At 38.5% G+C, this 16014-nt stretch overlaps 1 protein-coding gene across 3 annotated transcripts in view; it reads right to left on the reverse strand.

The window, feature by feature from the left end:
• LOC106868896 (H(+)/Cl(-) exchange transporter 7) overlaps positions 1–16014 on the reverse strand; it is an 88991-nt gene that overhangs the window by 25272 nt on the left and 47705 nt on the right. For all 3 annotated transcript variants that reach the window (XM_052975410.1, XM_052975414.1, XM_014914358.2), the window contains 8 exons: positions 12251–12389; positions 9381–9474; positions 8171–8340; positions 6195–6246; positions 5213–5340; positions 3033–3118; positions 1978–2107; positions 710–799 (listed from right to left, as the gene is read on the reverse strand). In XM_052975410.1, the coding sequence (XP_052831370.1) occupies positions 710–799; positions 1978–2107; positions 3033–3118; positions 5213–5340; positions 6195–6246; positions 8171–8340; positions 9381–9474; positions 12251–12389 (889 nt within the window). The remainder of the gene's footprint in view (positions 1–709; positions 800–1977; positions 2108–3032; positions 3119–5212; positions 5341–6194; positions 6247–8170; positions 8341–9380; positions 9475–12250; positions 12390–16014) is intronic.

Genomic DNA, 16014 nt, shown 5'->3' on the forward strand with positions numbered 1-16014 from the left:
CCCGCACAAGAGCCAGTCCAGGGGCACTGGCAACCATCTCACTCGAAAATCTTATGAAGGCCAGTCAGGCGGTGCTGGCAACGGCCACGCTCAAAATGGTGTATTTTATGTGCCACCCGCACAAGAGCCAGTCCAGGGGCACTGGCAACGATCTCGAAAATCCTTACACATGTCACGGGCACAAGTGCCAGAAAGGCGATGCTGGGTACAGGTGCCATCCCTATTTCGCTTGCCCCAATAAGTCTTCGCAAGCTGAGTTCCGTGTCCAATGAAGGAGACGACGTTGGCACGGGTGCCAGTCGTTGAATTTAGTTTGATTTCACTTGCCTCAACAGGTCTTCGCAAGCAGAATTTAGTGTCCAATGTAGGAAATGTACGCATGAGTGGGCTGGCTACACCCCTGGCAGAGGCCTTGGATTTAATCAATGAAAATCCAGCTGCAACACAAATAACTGGAAAAATGCAATTTCGGAGCAAACTAATTGTAAAATTTCTTAGTTTTTTTAAAAAAATATTTAACTATTTGGTAAGGAAGAAGTGGTCAGTGATGATGACCCTGTGGGAGCAATCTGGTGGATGTTTCTTTTAAACAGTTGGAATTGATAGCTACAGATAAAAGATGGTCAATGATAGGGGTCAAGGGGGTTGACATTAAGGGTGGAGGGCAGAGATAAGACAAGCATAGAAATAGCAGTGATTGGAATTTTACCTTCATTTTTAAAAGAACCAATAATTGTGTGCGCAGGATCATTCCTTGGTAAGTGCCAAAGGTATTTGATTCGTCTGGGTTCCTCATATGCTACAACATTGGAAATATGGCATACACATCAGACAAAATTACAAAAACCACAACGAACAATTAGACAAACAGACTGAAAGGGAATAAAATAATATGGCCGTCATAAAAAAAAAAAAAACATCTCTAGTGTTTTTAACAAGTGGACGATAGTTATGTTGTGCCTTGGGAGGGTCATAATTCCAATAATAGTAACATATGCACTAGTTCAATACCACTTCTTTATTGTTAGTCAGTTGGTTAAATATTTGACCAACTAATTAATCAATTGTTTGTTAATATGCTGATTAAACAATTGATCGGTCAGCAGACTTTGAAGAGAGAGAGCAAGTCTCTATTTAAACCAATATATTTAATGCTTATACAATAACAAGTGTAACAACACAAATAATAAAGCCAATTTGTTAAGCAATTAGATTAAGAACCACACAGATTATCACTATCATCATTTAATGTCCGTTTTCCACGTCGGCATGGTTACAGCTCCCTTTTCTAGATTCACAACACTTTTATGATTAGTTTTGATAAAAATCTTCTGTTCAATTGGTAAGGACCTTAAGCATTTAGCTAGTGTTAGTATATTTTTAATTAAGTCTGTTTAGAAATGTAATCACAGTATCACAAATCAACCAGACCACCAGATGCTGTTATACACCACTGATTACAATGCACTTCCAATTCTCTCTTGATTGCACCATTCTTTCCATCTTGACCCAATTTAAATCATCTTCCTATCATCATGGAGGCCTTTTGAGTGGTGTTTTTCTGTTCTCCTGGATATCACTCAGTAACTACACAGGTCCACCTGAAGTCTGTGGATCCTTGCAACATGTCCGGCCCAGAAGAACTTGTGCTTTCAGGACTCTGCAATCACATCATCCACTCCACTCTGTTCTGTTCTTGAATTACCTTATTCTGAATGTGCTCGTGGGGATATTTTTAGCATGGATCTTTCACTGACCCTTTGCATCAGAGCCAATCAATGTTCTATCCTCTTCATAGCAGCCCACATCTCACTTGCGTATAAGAATGCATGCAGGGCTGCGATATTTTGGTAAATTGAAAATGTAGTTAGTATCTTTAATTCTGTCAGATACACTAACTATTGGACTATAACCAGATTAGGAAGAAATATTTAAAGACTGTCACCTTTGGGAGGACACAAAAGACGGATTACTCACCATAGGAGCATAGGGGTCATAGTCGTCCACAACAGGGAAACCATTGTGGCTCTCATGGAGGAGAACATCCATCACTCGACCGACTTGCTCGACTCGTTGCAGCACTGTAACAGGATGACTCATCACTTCACTGTAAAAGAAAACAAAATAAAAGCCTCAAAGATACTTCCTTGCAAGTACGGAGTCCTGGTTAGACAGCTTTTCAGGTGAGATACTTTTGGTGTTATGTAAATGGGAGATAAATATAAAAATGCCAACTCAGAACAAATAACATACACCATCAGGACCATAACCATTTAATGTCTGTCTTCCATTTTGGTATGAGGGGGTCCCAACCTTATTTTGCTTGTGGACCCCCTAGGAGCTATCTTATCTGTAGACCCCATATATGCACATGTAAATTTTTGAAACAAACTATTTGTTTGTAGGTTAATAAAAACTAACAATGAAACAATTTCGTTATATTCCAAATACAAATCCTGAACATTTCAATAAATACAAGTAAACAAAATTTATATCTGGACCCACAAATTACAATTTTTTACTCGTGGACACCCTGAGGGTCCATGTAAACCCCAGTCGGGAACCCCTGGGTTAGATGGTTCAACGGGAACTGATAAGCCAGAGAGCTGCACCAGGCTCCAGTCATCTGTTTTGGCTTGGTTGCTATGGCTTGATTCCCTTCCTAATGCCAACCACTTCACAGAGGGAACTGGGTGCTTCTTATGTGGCACTGGTAGGTTTTACAGGAGTAATATAATTTGCATCGACCAAGTTTGATGAGTTGATTGCCTAAGTAAGGTGTCAGTTGAATGAAAAGCAAAGTCTTTAATGGGATTTGAACTCAGAACGAAACAAAACGAAATAAAGTTAGGAAGCAATAAGTCTAAAACTGTTCTGACTCACTTCTCCCTCCTCAAACACTTTTGTTTATAATATTCATAAATATTGATTATAAAGTTTAAGGACACACTACTACTTAATGCAGCATATGAGAGAGAGAGAGAGAGAGAGAATTAAGGGAAAGAGCAAGCCTGCCATTATATTTAACTTACTTGGCATTCAATGAAGATGCAAGATCAGATGGCTGCCATCCAAGCAATGGAACTCCTCCAAGATGTATGTGAATATCATAGATACCCTGTGCAGGAAAAAGAAGAGAAACAAAATGAAAGAAATAAATATAGATGAAAAAAAAAAATTAAATAAACAATAGCATTCCAAATAAATTTAGAATATTATTCCAGCAGAAAATTAAATTAAATAACATTTTCCAGAAACAAGAGTAACATCACTTTTATGGTTTTCCATCATGTTTTCAACAATTTATAAGAATTTCTACTTCACCACCCAGTACCCTGCCATGTTCCTCAGGTATCTGCACCACGGTCTTTTGACAATGGTAAAGAATAGCATTTATATACTTCATCAGTTTGATGTGTAAAGTGTTTACAATTTGAATTGTGTCAGTGTTTTTTTTTTTTGTGTTGTTTGCATTTTGTGTGAAGTGTTGGAGGGTGATGGTGTTGTCCAAGCATCTACTCTATGAATTGTGTTCATCATTTAACGTCTGTTTTCCATGCTGGCATGGGTTGGATGGTTTGACAGAAGCTGGTAAGGCCAGGGACTGCACCAGGTTCCATCGTCTGTTTTGGCATGGTTTCTACAGCTGGATGCCCTTCCTGATGCCTACCACTCCAAGAGTGTAGTGGGTGTTTTTTTTATGTGGCACCAACACGGGTGTTTTTCATGTGCTTTTTACATGCACCATCCCCAGCGCTTTTTATATGGCACCATCACCAGTGTGTTTCACACGGCACCATCATCAGTGTTTTTCCCGTGACTTTTTGGGTGCTAGTGGATGAAATGTGGTGGTGGGGAGTACGTTGATGGAGTAGAGTCTCTCATGGACAAGCACTACAAGGTGGTCTCGGGATATCAGTTCTGTTGTGGTGGGTCGGTCTTCTTCAATTCAGCAATGTGCCAGATATCTCAGTCCTTTGTCATCTCCTTTGTAAAGGTTCAGTGTTTTAAGACTGGCCTTCAATACATCATCCTCTGTCTTCCTGCGTCCCTCTCTTCCAAATCTTCCTTCCAATTTAAGTGACTGGTGGTACTTTATGCAAATGCAGTTTACAGCAGTTGCATAAAATGTCTGCCTGAAAGTCACAGACAGGTGAGAACAACTTGCCCCAAATCCCATTCAGGAGAGATGGATATTGATATTTCAATTTTTGTGGCTTCTGAACATCACATCACATAAAACAAATCAGGGAGGATGTGAATCACCAGTCTATGACAAATAGTATAAGAACCATTTGCTAGTATGCCACAGTGATGCATATGTACGATTAGATTCAAATTATGAATACATCAGGTGTGTCATCATCATCATTTAACATCTGTTGTCCATGCTGGCATGCGTTGGATGGTCTGACCAGAGCCGGCAAGCTGGAAGGCTGCAGTCTGGTTTAGCATGGTTTCTACAGCTAGATGCACTTCCTAACGCCAATCACTCCGAGAGTGTAATAGGTGCTTTTACGTGCCACCCGCACAGGTGCCATTTGCATGACACCGGTATCTGTTATGACTGCAGTTTTACTTGGCTCAATGGGTCTTCTTCCCAAGCACAGCATAATGCCAAATGGACTCAGTCACTGCTTCTGTGAGGCCCAACGCTCGAAGCCCAGCATAATGCTAAATGGTCTTATCCTTACCTCTGTGAGGCCCAACGCTCAAAAGGTGCTTTTACATGTCACCTTTTATGTGTGATTGATAATGTTTACAACACTAGTGCTGCTGCCAATTGATAAGTCTGTGGCATACTAGCAAATAGGTTCTTTCACTATTTGTATACAGTCATGAACTAGCAATTCAGTTTGCACCTGACTTGCATGTGATTCAGGTATGTCATGTTAATAAGCTGCAAAAATGGCGAAATATCAATATCCATCGCTCCTGAATGGGATTAGGGATGAGTTGTCTCACCTGTCTATGACATTCGGGTGTTTTAACACCCACAGCTTTGAGGGAGTCATCCCCACTGTGCTATGCCGCAGTCTACGGGTGAACAAGCTAAACACATACATTGGGTATGTGTGATTGATTAATATATATAAAAGAAAAAAAATCAACAAAACAAATGTCAAAAAACAAACTGCAAAAATTAGAGCCTCTGATTTACACTATTTGCCAAGTTTTATCGAATAGGAATGGGGGAAAGAAAAGCCCTTACCTCATTAAAACAGTCTCCCACCCATTTTGCCATGATGATAGTCAACATAATAGGGAGACCGTAAGAGATGTTGGCCGTGGCTTCAATTATGATGACAGTCAGACTTATAGTCATACGAACAACACCACCTGTTTTTAATACAAAAGAAAGAAGATTCATTTTCAATAATTTTTTTTATCACCACTTTATTTTGCATTTTCCATGCTTGCATATAAAAGACCATCATCACCATTTAATATCCATGTTTGCATGGGTTGGACAGTTTGACAAACACTGGCAAACTAGAAGGCTACTCCAGACTCCAGTCGTCTATTTTGGCATGGTGTTGATGGCTGGATGCCATTCCTAATACCAACCATTTCACAGAGTGTACTGTGTGCTTTTTACATTTTATAATTTACAAGATGTTTTATTATAAAATAAATAACCATGTAACATTATTTTTTTTTGTTATAAAAAATTTAGTTGCTAAACACATTTTAAATCTACTTTGTTTACAGTATTAAACTCAGCCACTCATTGTAGTTCTAGTGTCAGATCTGTTGAGCTGAGCAGAGTGAAATGTCTAGGCTATGGGGATCCCACAAGGCCTAACTGGTTGGCTGTAAACCATGGACAGCCTCAATCAACTAGTTGCCATCCAATCAACCGATAACAGCAGTACTATCACTTTATATTAGAGTATCTCTTTATTCTTTTCTGCATGGCTGCAGTCGAATGACTGAAACCAGTAAAAGTAGAAAAGAATAAAAAGATACTCTAATATACCTGCTGTACATCTCCAGACTTTCTATTCCACATCCATTTTCTCATGTAGGTTTTCTTGGAGAGAATTTCGTAAATAGAACACTTGCTGTGCTTAGTCTTAATTTTAACTCACAAATGGATTGATTACCATTTTCTAATTACAACATATTAATACAAACAGAGTACAGAATCTTTAACAATAACATGAAGCAGAATGGAAAGGACCGATTCTTACCAAGCATAGCTGCAGCACCAATCAAAGCATATTTTCCTGGATCTGCAAGTTTCTGAAATTTAAAGAGAAAAGTCAATAATAGAAGTTTTTGAGTAAGCAGTGTTAAATTGATAATATGAAGTCTGTGGAGCAACAACTAGCTAAGCTGACAGGGATCTGTCTTGCTGACAGGGACCTGTCTTGCTGACAGGGATCTGTCTTGTTGGTCATGGGGGCAGGGGTTATATCTTATTATTGATATCAAGTCAATGAAATATGCTGTGATTGAGAAGACCCGACAACTAAAGTGAGATCGCAGCCACATATGTCTGGCCCTGATGCATTGGGCGATATGATATGCTAGAGAAGACCTGTTGAGTCAAGTAAAATCAATATCGTAGCTGTGGCCAGTACCTCCCATGCCGGTGGCACATAAAAAAGCACCATCCGAATGTAGCCAATTCCAGTACCCACTGACTGGCCCCTGTGCCAGTGGCATGTAAAAAGCACCATCCGAACGTGATCGATGCCAGGCCTGCCTGACCGGTTCCTGAGCTGGTGGAATGTAAAAAGCACCATCCAAATGTGGCCGATGCCAGTACCCACTGACTGGCTCTTATAGTAAAAAGGTGTGAAAACACCCAGTTCGTCCAGTGTCACCATCTATTAAAAATCTCAGACATTGAGTTTTTTGACTTGTCAGTGAGATGTACCTAAGAGAGGCAACTCTGAATGAACTTAATAAAACTATATTACCATAAGAGATATTTTTCTCTCCACAGTAACTGCAGTGTATTTGCCTTTTAGCAGTTGAAATATGTGACAAACATATTTCAACGAACCTAAAATATACATTATATATATATATATATATATATACATACACACACACACACACACACGATAGGCTTCTTTCAGTTTCTGTCTACTAAATCCACTCACAAGGCTTTGGTCGGCCCGAGGCTACAGCAGAAGAAACTTGCCCAAGGTGCCACGCAGTGGGACTGAACTGGGAACCATGTGGTTGGTAAGCAAGCTACTTACCACACAACCACTCCAGCACCTATAGTTAATTTGAAATATTTCACTTACAAATCAGACATAAAAATAATATCAATAGTAATTCAGAATCAGTTATTTTCCCATTTTTTTACATTTTCTAACTGGTGTATCCATGTATCTACCCTACAGCAGAACATCTATCTGTCCCCTCTATACCTTAAACCTTTCAAATGGCATAAAGCTCCCCCCACCAATACTACTCACCATTTGAAGGGTTTTTGTCTTTGAAGATATTTGGTGACCCTGTTGATGCTGGTGTCACATAAAAAGCACCCAGTACACTCTGTAAAGTGGTTGGCATTGGGAAGGACATCCAGCTGTAGAAACAATCCCAAAACAAATAGTGGAACCTTGAGTGGCTCTTGGCCTTGCAGGCTCCATGTGAAAGCATCCAACCCAGGCCAGAATGGAAAGTGGACATTAAAATAATGCTGTTGCTGATAATGATAACATTTATTCTTAAATGTTTCTGTTTTTAGCATACCTAACTATTCACTAAATGCCATTTCTTGTTAGATACTCTCTGTTTCTTTCAATTAATTTTAAATATAATAAAGAATTTAGTAAAATAACTTAGTTATCATTAAACTAGTATTAGGAACATAAATTGTGACTAAGGTTTGGTGGAAAATTTTGATTCAAAACTAATGAAAACAAGATATTTGTATTACAGAGTCAGAGGTGGTTTCAGTCGGGTAAATGAATACCAGTTGAACACTGAAGGGATCAATGTAATTAACTTATCCCCTCTCCCAAAATTGCTGGCCTTGTGCCAAAATCTGAAATAAATATTTCTGAGTGAAATTAATATTTTCTCTCTTATTAGCTAAAACAAAACTTTTTTTTTCAATATCAAACAAAACAAAATATTTAATTTAATTTAATTAATATAAATAAAGACACAATATTAAGAAATTTTGTATTGCACTACATACCATATCTGGGAAAACATATCGCATGAAAAGGCCAACAAGCCTTCCCCAAGCTCCACCAATTAGGAAACAGGGAATGAACAGACCACTTGGGATAAGAAGACCATACGTCCACAATGACATTATGAAGTAACATAGACATATAAAGAGTAAAGTTTCCCTTTTGAAAGATGCTGCAATGAAAAACAAAGAACATGGTTTCAGTTAATCCTTCAGCAATCAGATTCCTCTCTGATGCACTTGTATATCTGTCAGTAGAATGGGTCACATCATTCAAAATGTATAGAATTAAATATCCATCACAGCTGGTCTTACCAATTGATTTTGCATGAAGAATACAGTGGCTAACTCTGATGAGCATAAAGTTATATAATCAGTTTCTTACCTAACACTCCATTGTATTCTTTATGCGAAACCAATTGGTAAGACCAGCCGTGATGGATATCTAATACTATACATTTCGGATAACACACACACACACACACACAGATTACAGGCTTCTTTCAGTCTCCATCTACCAAATCCACCCACAAGACTTTGGTCAGCCTAAGGCTTTAGTAGAAGACACTTAGCCAAGGTACCACTGAAGAAGATGGAACAGGAGACCACAAGGTTGGAATAATAATTTCCCCAAAATTGGTAGGGAGGGACTGGTCCATTAAATCTACCTAAGCCCTTTATTTTGTTGACCCTGGAAGAATGAAAGACAAAGTCGACCAGAGCACAATTTGAATAGAGCACATAAAGAGCTGGAGCAAATATACATGCACACACATACATCTATATACATACGCATAAATACATGTATGCGTAATACAATGTATTTATGTGTATATGTGTATGTATATATATATATATATATATATATACACATAGATACTTTATACATACATTTATTCATATATATATATACATAAATACGTTATACATACATTTATTCACATATATATATACATAAATATGTTATACATACATTTATTCATACACACAGACACCTTTAAAAGCATGGGGTTTTACTGGCTAGTGTGACGTGTGTGATTAGAAATAACCTGGGACTTAAACAGCAAATCCACTAGTACGAGACTGATAGAGACGAACACTTTAAAAACACTTTCATACAGATGATAAATATAATTGCCCATGGGAGCAGACACTTTAAACACACAAGAATGTTGTCCTCAGTCACACTTTAACAATCCCATTAAGTACTTACTAGTCTCTTCATGAAATAAACTCTTCACCATTTCTTCTGGTGTCTGAAGTATAATGGTAGCTGTGGAACTGTATTCACCATCTGCACAATAAAACTACAAGAAAAAAAAAATACATATATATATATATATATATACATGCAAATACATACACAAATATATATGCGGACTCATACAAATTAATACATATATACAAATTTTTCTCACACACACAGAGAAATGAGAAGAGTTCTATAGCAAGACCAGACAAACATCATATTTTCTACTCCCCTTCCAATACTGGTATAAGGTTGAAGGGTCATGATAGTACATTAACTCCCTGAAATTACCTCCGCCTCCTCAACAAGTCAGAGATTATGTTAGACCTTGTTTATTAAATTTTTAGCATAGATTCTTTAGCTGGACGCTCTTCCTATTGTCAACCACTTTTGAGAGTCTTTTCCAATTGCATCAAGCTGACCAAAGCCTTATAAAGGAAACTGAATGAACAGAAACTGTATGGAAGCCCAGATGAATTGTAGTAGTAATTCAATAGTTGAGCATCGTCACACACTGCCTGACTGAGAATTAAGTTAATGGTAAAAAAAATTCTGTGGAATTCTCAGCCACTTACATGATAATTCAAAGAATAAGAAGTTCAGTTGATTGAACAACAGAAAAGCCATGGTTGAAAGTTTCAACTGGGATCCATTTTAATATTGGTTTCAAATTCTGGCACAAGGCCAGCAATTTCAGGGGAGGGGTAAAGTCGATTATATTGACCCCAGTATTTCACTGGTTCTTAATTTATTGACCCCGAAAGGATGAAAGGCAAAGTCAACCTTAGCACCATTTAAACTCAGAATGCGCAGCCAAAGGAAATGCCACTAAGCATTTGGTTTTTTTCTCTTTTTCCAGGGTGGTAAAGATTCTGCTAGCTCGCCACTTTGGGGTCAGTTTTAACATTAAGGGTAGTGAAGGCAGCAAGCTTCTTTTGCCCATGCTGGGCAACATGCTCAGCAGCATTTTCTCCGACTTTACATTCTGGGTTCAAATGCTACCAAGGTCAACTGTCTTTCATCCTTTCGGGGTCAATGAAATAAATCCCAGTTGAATCTTGGGGTCGATCTAATAGACTTACCCCCTTCCCCAAAATTGCTGGTGTTTTGCCAAAACTTGAAACCAATATTAAGGGTGGTGAAGACGGCAGGCTGGCAGGATTGCTAGCATTCTGGGCAAAATGTTTGGTGGCACTTCATCGATTTCAAGGTCAAATAAGTATGAGTTGAGCACTGGGGCTAATGCAATCAACTGGCCCCTCCCCAAACACTGAAGGTCTCATGCCAAAATTTGAAATCAATATTAATGATAGGTGGTGAGCTGGCAGAATTGTTAGCACACCGGGGCGAAATGCTCAGAGGTATTTTGTCTGTCTTTACGTTCTGAGTTCAAATTCCGCCGAGGTTGACTTTGCCTTTCATCCTTTCGGGGTCGATAAATTAAGTACCAGTTGTGTACTGAGGTTGATCTAATCAACTGGCCCCCCTCCACCAAAATTTTGGGCCCTGTGCCTAGAATAGAAAAGAATATTTGTTATCCTAAAGGTGGTGAGCTGGCAGAAATGTTAGCATGCCGGGCAAAATGCTTAGTGGTATTTCATCTGTCTTTACGTTCTGAGTTCAAATTCCACTGAAGTCAACTTTGCCTTTAACCCTTTCAGGGTCGATTAAATAAGTACCAGTTATGCACTGGGGTCAATGTAAATCAACTTAATCCTTTTGTCTGTCCCCTCTGTGTTTAGCCCCTGTGGGCAATAAAGAAATAAGTATTAAGGATAGTGAAAGACAAGATCAACAGAGTGACAAACAAAATTCTTTGTGGTAATTATTTACCGATCTTATGTTCTCTGTCCAAATGCTGCTAATGTTAACTTTACCATATCACTACTTGGAACCTAAGGCAAGTGACTTCTACTGGTCTTGGACCAACCAAAAAGCCTTTTGAGTAGTTTTGGTAAACAGAAACTGAAAGAAACCCTTCATATGTGTGTGTGTGTGTGTGTGTGTGTGTGTGTTTGAACCCCACCATATTTGACAACCTGTGTTCGTGTGTTTATGTCCCTGTCACTTAGCAGTTTGGCAAAATTCACCAATAGAATAAGTACCAGGCTTAAAAAAAAGTACTGGGGGCAATTCATTCAACCAAAAGTTCTACAAGGTGGTGCCCCAGCATGGCCACCATCTGATGAATGAAACAAGTAAAAGATAATCAATAAAAAGAGTCCTAACGAAGCACTGAGGTCAATTTAATCAACCGTTTCCTCCCATCAAACCTTTTACTGTGATACCAGCACCAGCACCAGAGGGGTTGTCTTAATTCAGGCAAGTCAAAAGCTTCAGCATCATGTTATGCGTTCATTCCCAGCCACCAAAGAGGTTGTCTTATCCCCACATTGTCTCAAAAGTTCATTCCTTTCTTCTTAACACAGCCGGGTGGAAAGACAACCAGAGTAAAAAGGAGACAGAAGAAAGGGGTGAGAGAAGAAAAGGTGACAGATGGGAGAGTAATGAAGGGGTACCAGAGCAAGAGAATAACAGAAGACAGAGATGCAGTTCATTGTTGTGGACGGCTGAGACATTGTATAGATGAACAATGATTTGTTGGTGTCTTGTCAAATCTGAAATCCACTCCTTGTACTCCAAGAGTACAAAGAGGAGCTTCTGATCTCCAGGGAACTCAGTTATGCTGTGGAGCAACCTCTTACACTTCTGAACATGTCTCAACCAAGTCAGCTCGAGTTTAGTGCAACAAAATGTCTATGAACAGCTGGAAGCCTACCACGGGTTCAGAAACCAAAGCCAGGCTACATTAATTAACAGAAGAATCAACTTACTTGCATATTATACTGTGCTGGAGCTTCTTTCATTGGTAAACAGTTCTGATTATAATAAATGATCAGGAAACTTAATGTTGCCGTAATCACCGATACTAAGATGGTTTCTAGCACCTGACAAATTTTATTTTTGATATATCTACAAAGAAAACAAAGGGGAGAAGAACACAGGGGAAATAATGACATTTTAATTACGATTTCACATTTTGTTTCAGTCATTTTGACTGTGGCCATGCTAGAGCACCACCTTTAGTCGAACAAATCGACCCCAGGACGTTCTTTGTAAGCCTAGTACTTATTCTACCATTCTCTTTTGCTGAACTGCTAGGTTAGGGAGATGTAAATACCTCAACATTAGTTGCCAAGTGATGGTGTGGGGGGACAAACACAGACACAAATACATGAGGAGACCCCCTTCGCTAATGAATGACCATGGGATTGCACCTAGAAAGTTACCCTCCGAGGCTCAAGTCTGGGCAAGGTTGTTTGTGGAAGGCCAGCAGTTGCCCATGCAATGCCAGCCCCCTCTCTCCACACCACTGATGTTATCCAAGGGAAAGGCAAAGGGGCCGATACAGCTTGGCACCATTGATGTTGCAATTCATTTCTACAGCTGAGTGAACTGGAGCAACGTGAAATAAAGTGTCTTGCTCAAGAACACAACACGCAGTCATGTCCGGGAATTGAACTCACTAACTCCCAATTGTAAGCTCAATGCTCTAACCACTGAGCCATACGCCTTCACATATACATACATATATATACTATTAAACCTTTCTTTTGAGATAATGAGGCTGTAACGGAGAAGTGCTTGGAATGAGTCCAAGACAAAGGATAATTGAAGAAGTAAACTCAGAAATAAAGTTTAGGTCAATCAGCAAAATCCCAAATGGAAAACAGAGATGTAAAGTTTTTAAAATATTTAAAAAAGTACATATACATTAATCCATATTAATACAGATCAATACATATCTATATATATAAAAGCATAACATATAAATATATAAATAAAAACATAAATTAAAAGAATGTAAAAATATGCGAGATATAAATATGGTGAATGCAAATGAAAGAGGACACATTAACAGGAATAGAGATTGAAGATAAAATGATAAACTACTTCTAGAAAACGATACAACATCATCATCATCATCATCGTTTAACGTCCGCTTTCCATGCTAGCATGGGTTACAGATCAAAGAGCAAAACCTACATTACTAGAACAGATAATTAAGGATAAAGTCCTGTTATTAGAGGAAGTCCATTCGACAGCCATTACTGGAGTACATTTTCAGTCAGGTAAAACGTTCAAACGGTTAGCTCATCTTTGTATGTAATGTTCCCTTCATCAGGAAGATGTCCTCCGTAATGAATTACATTGCAAAATGATCCAATACATGCTCTGCAAACAACTTGTACATGCAAGTGCTTCCAGTCGAGAACTCCGCATACTGGAAGCCAGCAAGTGTATGGGGTCATCAGGAGAGAATGTGCACTATTTCAGGGCCTACCTCTCGACAGCATCAATGCACACTGGCCCCACTCACTGATATGAGGCCCTGCTTGCTAGATCAACTGGTTATCAAATAAAGCTCAATATTCTTCTAACCATCGTTCATCGTCTCTTTTTAACCAAATCCAGTGGCTAGCCTTCTCCACTGTAGTTTGGATATCGGTCACGGTGGTATTTACTTTACAATGGTATTTAGGCTTCTATAAGTTTTATAGGTCCATATGTAAATGAGATGAGAATTTACAATGGAGTGGTCCAAATAAAAGTTTATGAGTGCAAATAAATCAAGCTGCTTAACATATTTTCTAACACATGGTCATGGTTTCAAACCACAATCAAGTGAGTCTATTTTTATAAGTTATTAAAAAAGTAGAAACTAATTTATGATTGCATGAAGGAATGGCATCTGAAAACTTGTTAATACATTTGAGTTATACAGTTTAAGGATCAAATATGATGTACACCTGTTAGAATTTGCCCCATAAGAAGGGGCCTCGGCAATTATGGACCGTCAGAAGTTGTAGTTCAATATATATATATACATACATACATATATATGTGATAGGTTTCTTTCAGTTTCTGTCTACCAAATCCATTCACAAGGCTTTGCTTGGCCCAAGGCTATGGTAGAAGTCACTTGCCCAAGGTGCCATGCAGTGGGACTGAACCAGGACCATGTGGTTGGGAAGCAAGCTTCTTACCACACAGCCAGTCCAGTGCCTATTGTTGATCACATCAACTCCAGCATTCAACTGGTTCTTATTTTATAGCCCCTGAAAGGATGAAAGGCAAATTCAACCTCAGTGGGATTTGAACTCACAACATAAAAACGGATCAAATGCTGCCAAGCATTTAAATTAGCGTGCTAACAGTTCTGCTAGCTCGCTGCCTTTATGAAAGTTTTAATAATACTAAAAGTTTTAGAAACAAATATTTAAGTATATATTTTGTTTCCATGAGAACCTGGAACCCTGTGGTTGGGAAGCAAGCTTCTGACCAGACAGTCAGGCCTGCGCCTATGCCAGTGACGTATTCTACATTCCCAACATCTTGTGTGCTTCATTGAACACAAGATCAAAATTTGATCGTGTGCTCAAAAGAAATTAACTTAGGTAGGCTAAAGAAAAAGTTAAACATATTTTCCTTCTACTTTGAATACTAGTTACCTGAAATGACTCCTACTCAACACAAGCCAACACACACACATATAAAACTGGCACTGTCGGTTATGATGACGAGGGTTCCAGTTGATCCAATCAATGGAACAGCCTGCTTAGGAAATTAATGTACAAGTGGCTGAGTGCTCCACAGTCATGCGTATCCCTTAACTTATTTCTCAAGGGATTCAGCATGACACAGAATGTGACATGGCTGGCCTACTGAATTACAGGTACAACTCACTAAAGCCAGGTGAGTAAACTGGCACAGCGTGACACAAAGTGTCTTGCTCAAAGACAAAATGAACTCTAGAGAATCAAGCTCATGACCTTACAACCATGAGCAGAATACCCTAACCACCAAGCCATGCACCTTCACCAAACACACACTCAATGAATAGCATCAACTTTGGTTATAAAATGGCCAAATCAAAATGTTTGATGATTTAGACATATATAAATAAGTCTTTGAATAGGAAAGAAGCCAAGTCTTTGGTAGGCATTATGACCCTAGGGCTTCAGATAAACGCCTGTTAGATTAATAATCGGCAGTGTACTTTCATATATAAATATATATGTGTGTATATATGTATGTATATATTGCCTTTAGGAGATTGCTGATGAAAATAGAAATGTAAAATATGGATCTTGGAGACATGGACAGTGCAGTAAAGATGTTAGGTGTGTAAATACAGCTCAAAGTCAGATATTTGGCAGGCAGTTTGGACAAATTAAAAGAAAAAAAGGGAGAAAGAAATTCTTCTTTTCTTACTTTCTTAATTACAACACGTGTGTACTTTTAAGTGAGATTGGCCGATTCTATACACATGCGTGAATGTGTGCACATGTATATATATGTATTCAAATACGAATGCATTTATTTTGTAGATAATTTTGTTACTATCTGTAATAATTGAACTGTGTGTCAATCTACCATATATGGACAGGGAGAGATAGAGAGAGAGAGAGAGAGAGAGAGAGAAAGAGAGAGAGAGATAATTATGCAATTATGAGACTGAGTTCAATTCAGTTGTGTAGCACCGGGGATGAGTGCCTTCTACTATAAAATTATATATATATATATATATATATAT

The sequence above is a fragment of the Octopus bimaculoides genome, chromosome 2, assembly GCF_001194135.2.
Source record: "Octopus bimaculoides isolate UCB-OBI-ISO-001 chromosome 2, ASM119413v2, whole genome shotgun sequence".
NCBI classification, from domain to species: Eukaryota; Metazoa; Mollusca; class Cephalopoda; order Octopoda; family Octopodidae; genus Octopus; species Octopus bimaculoides.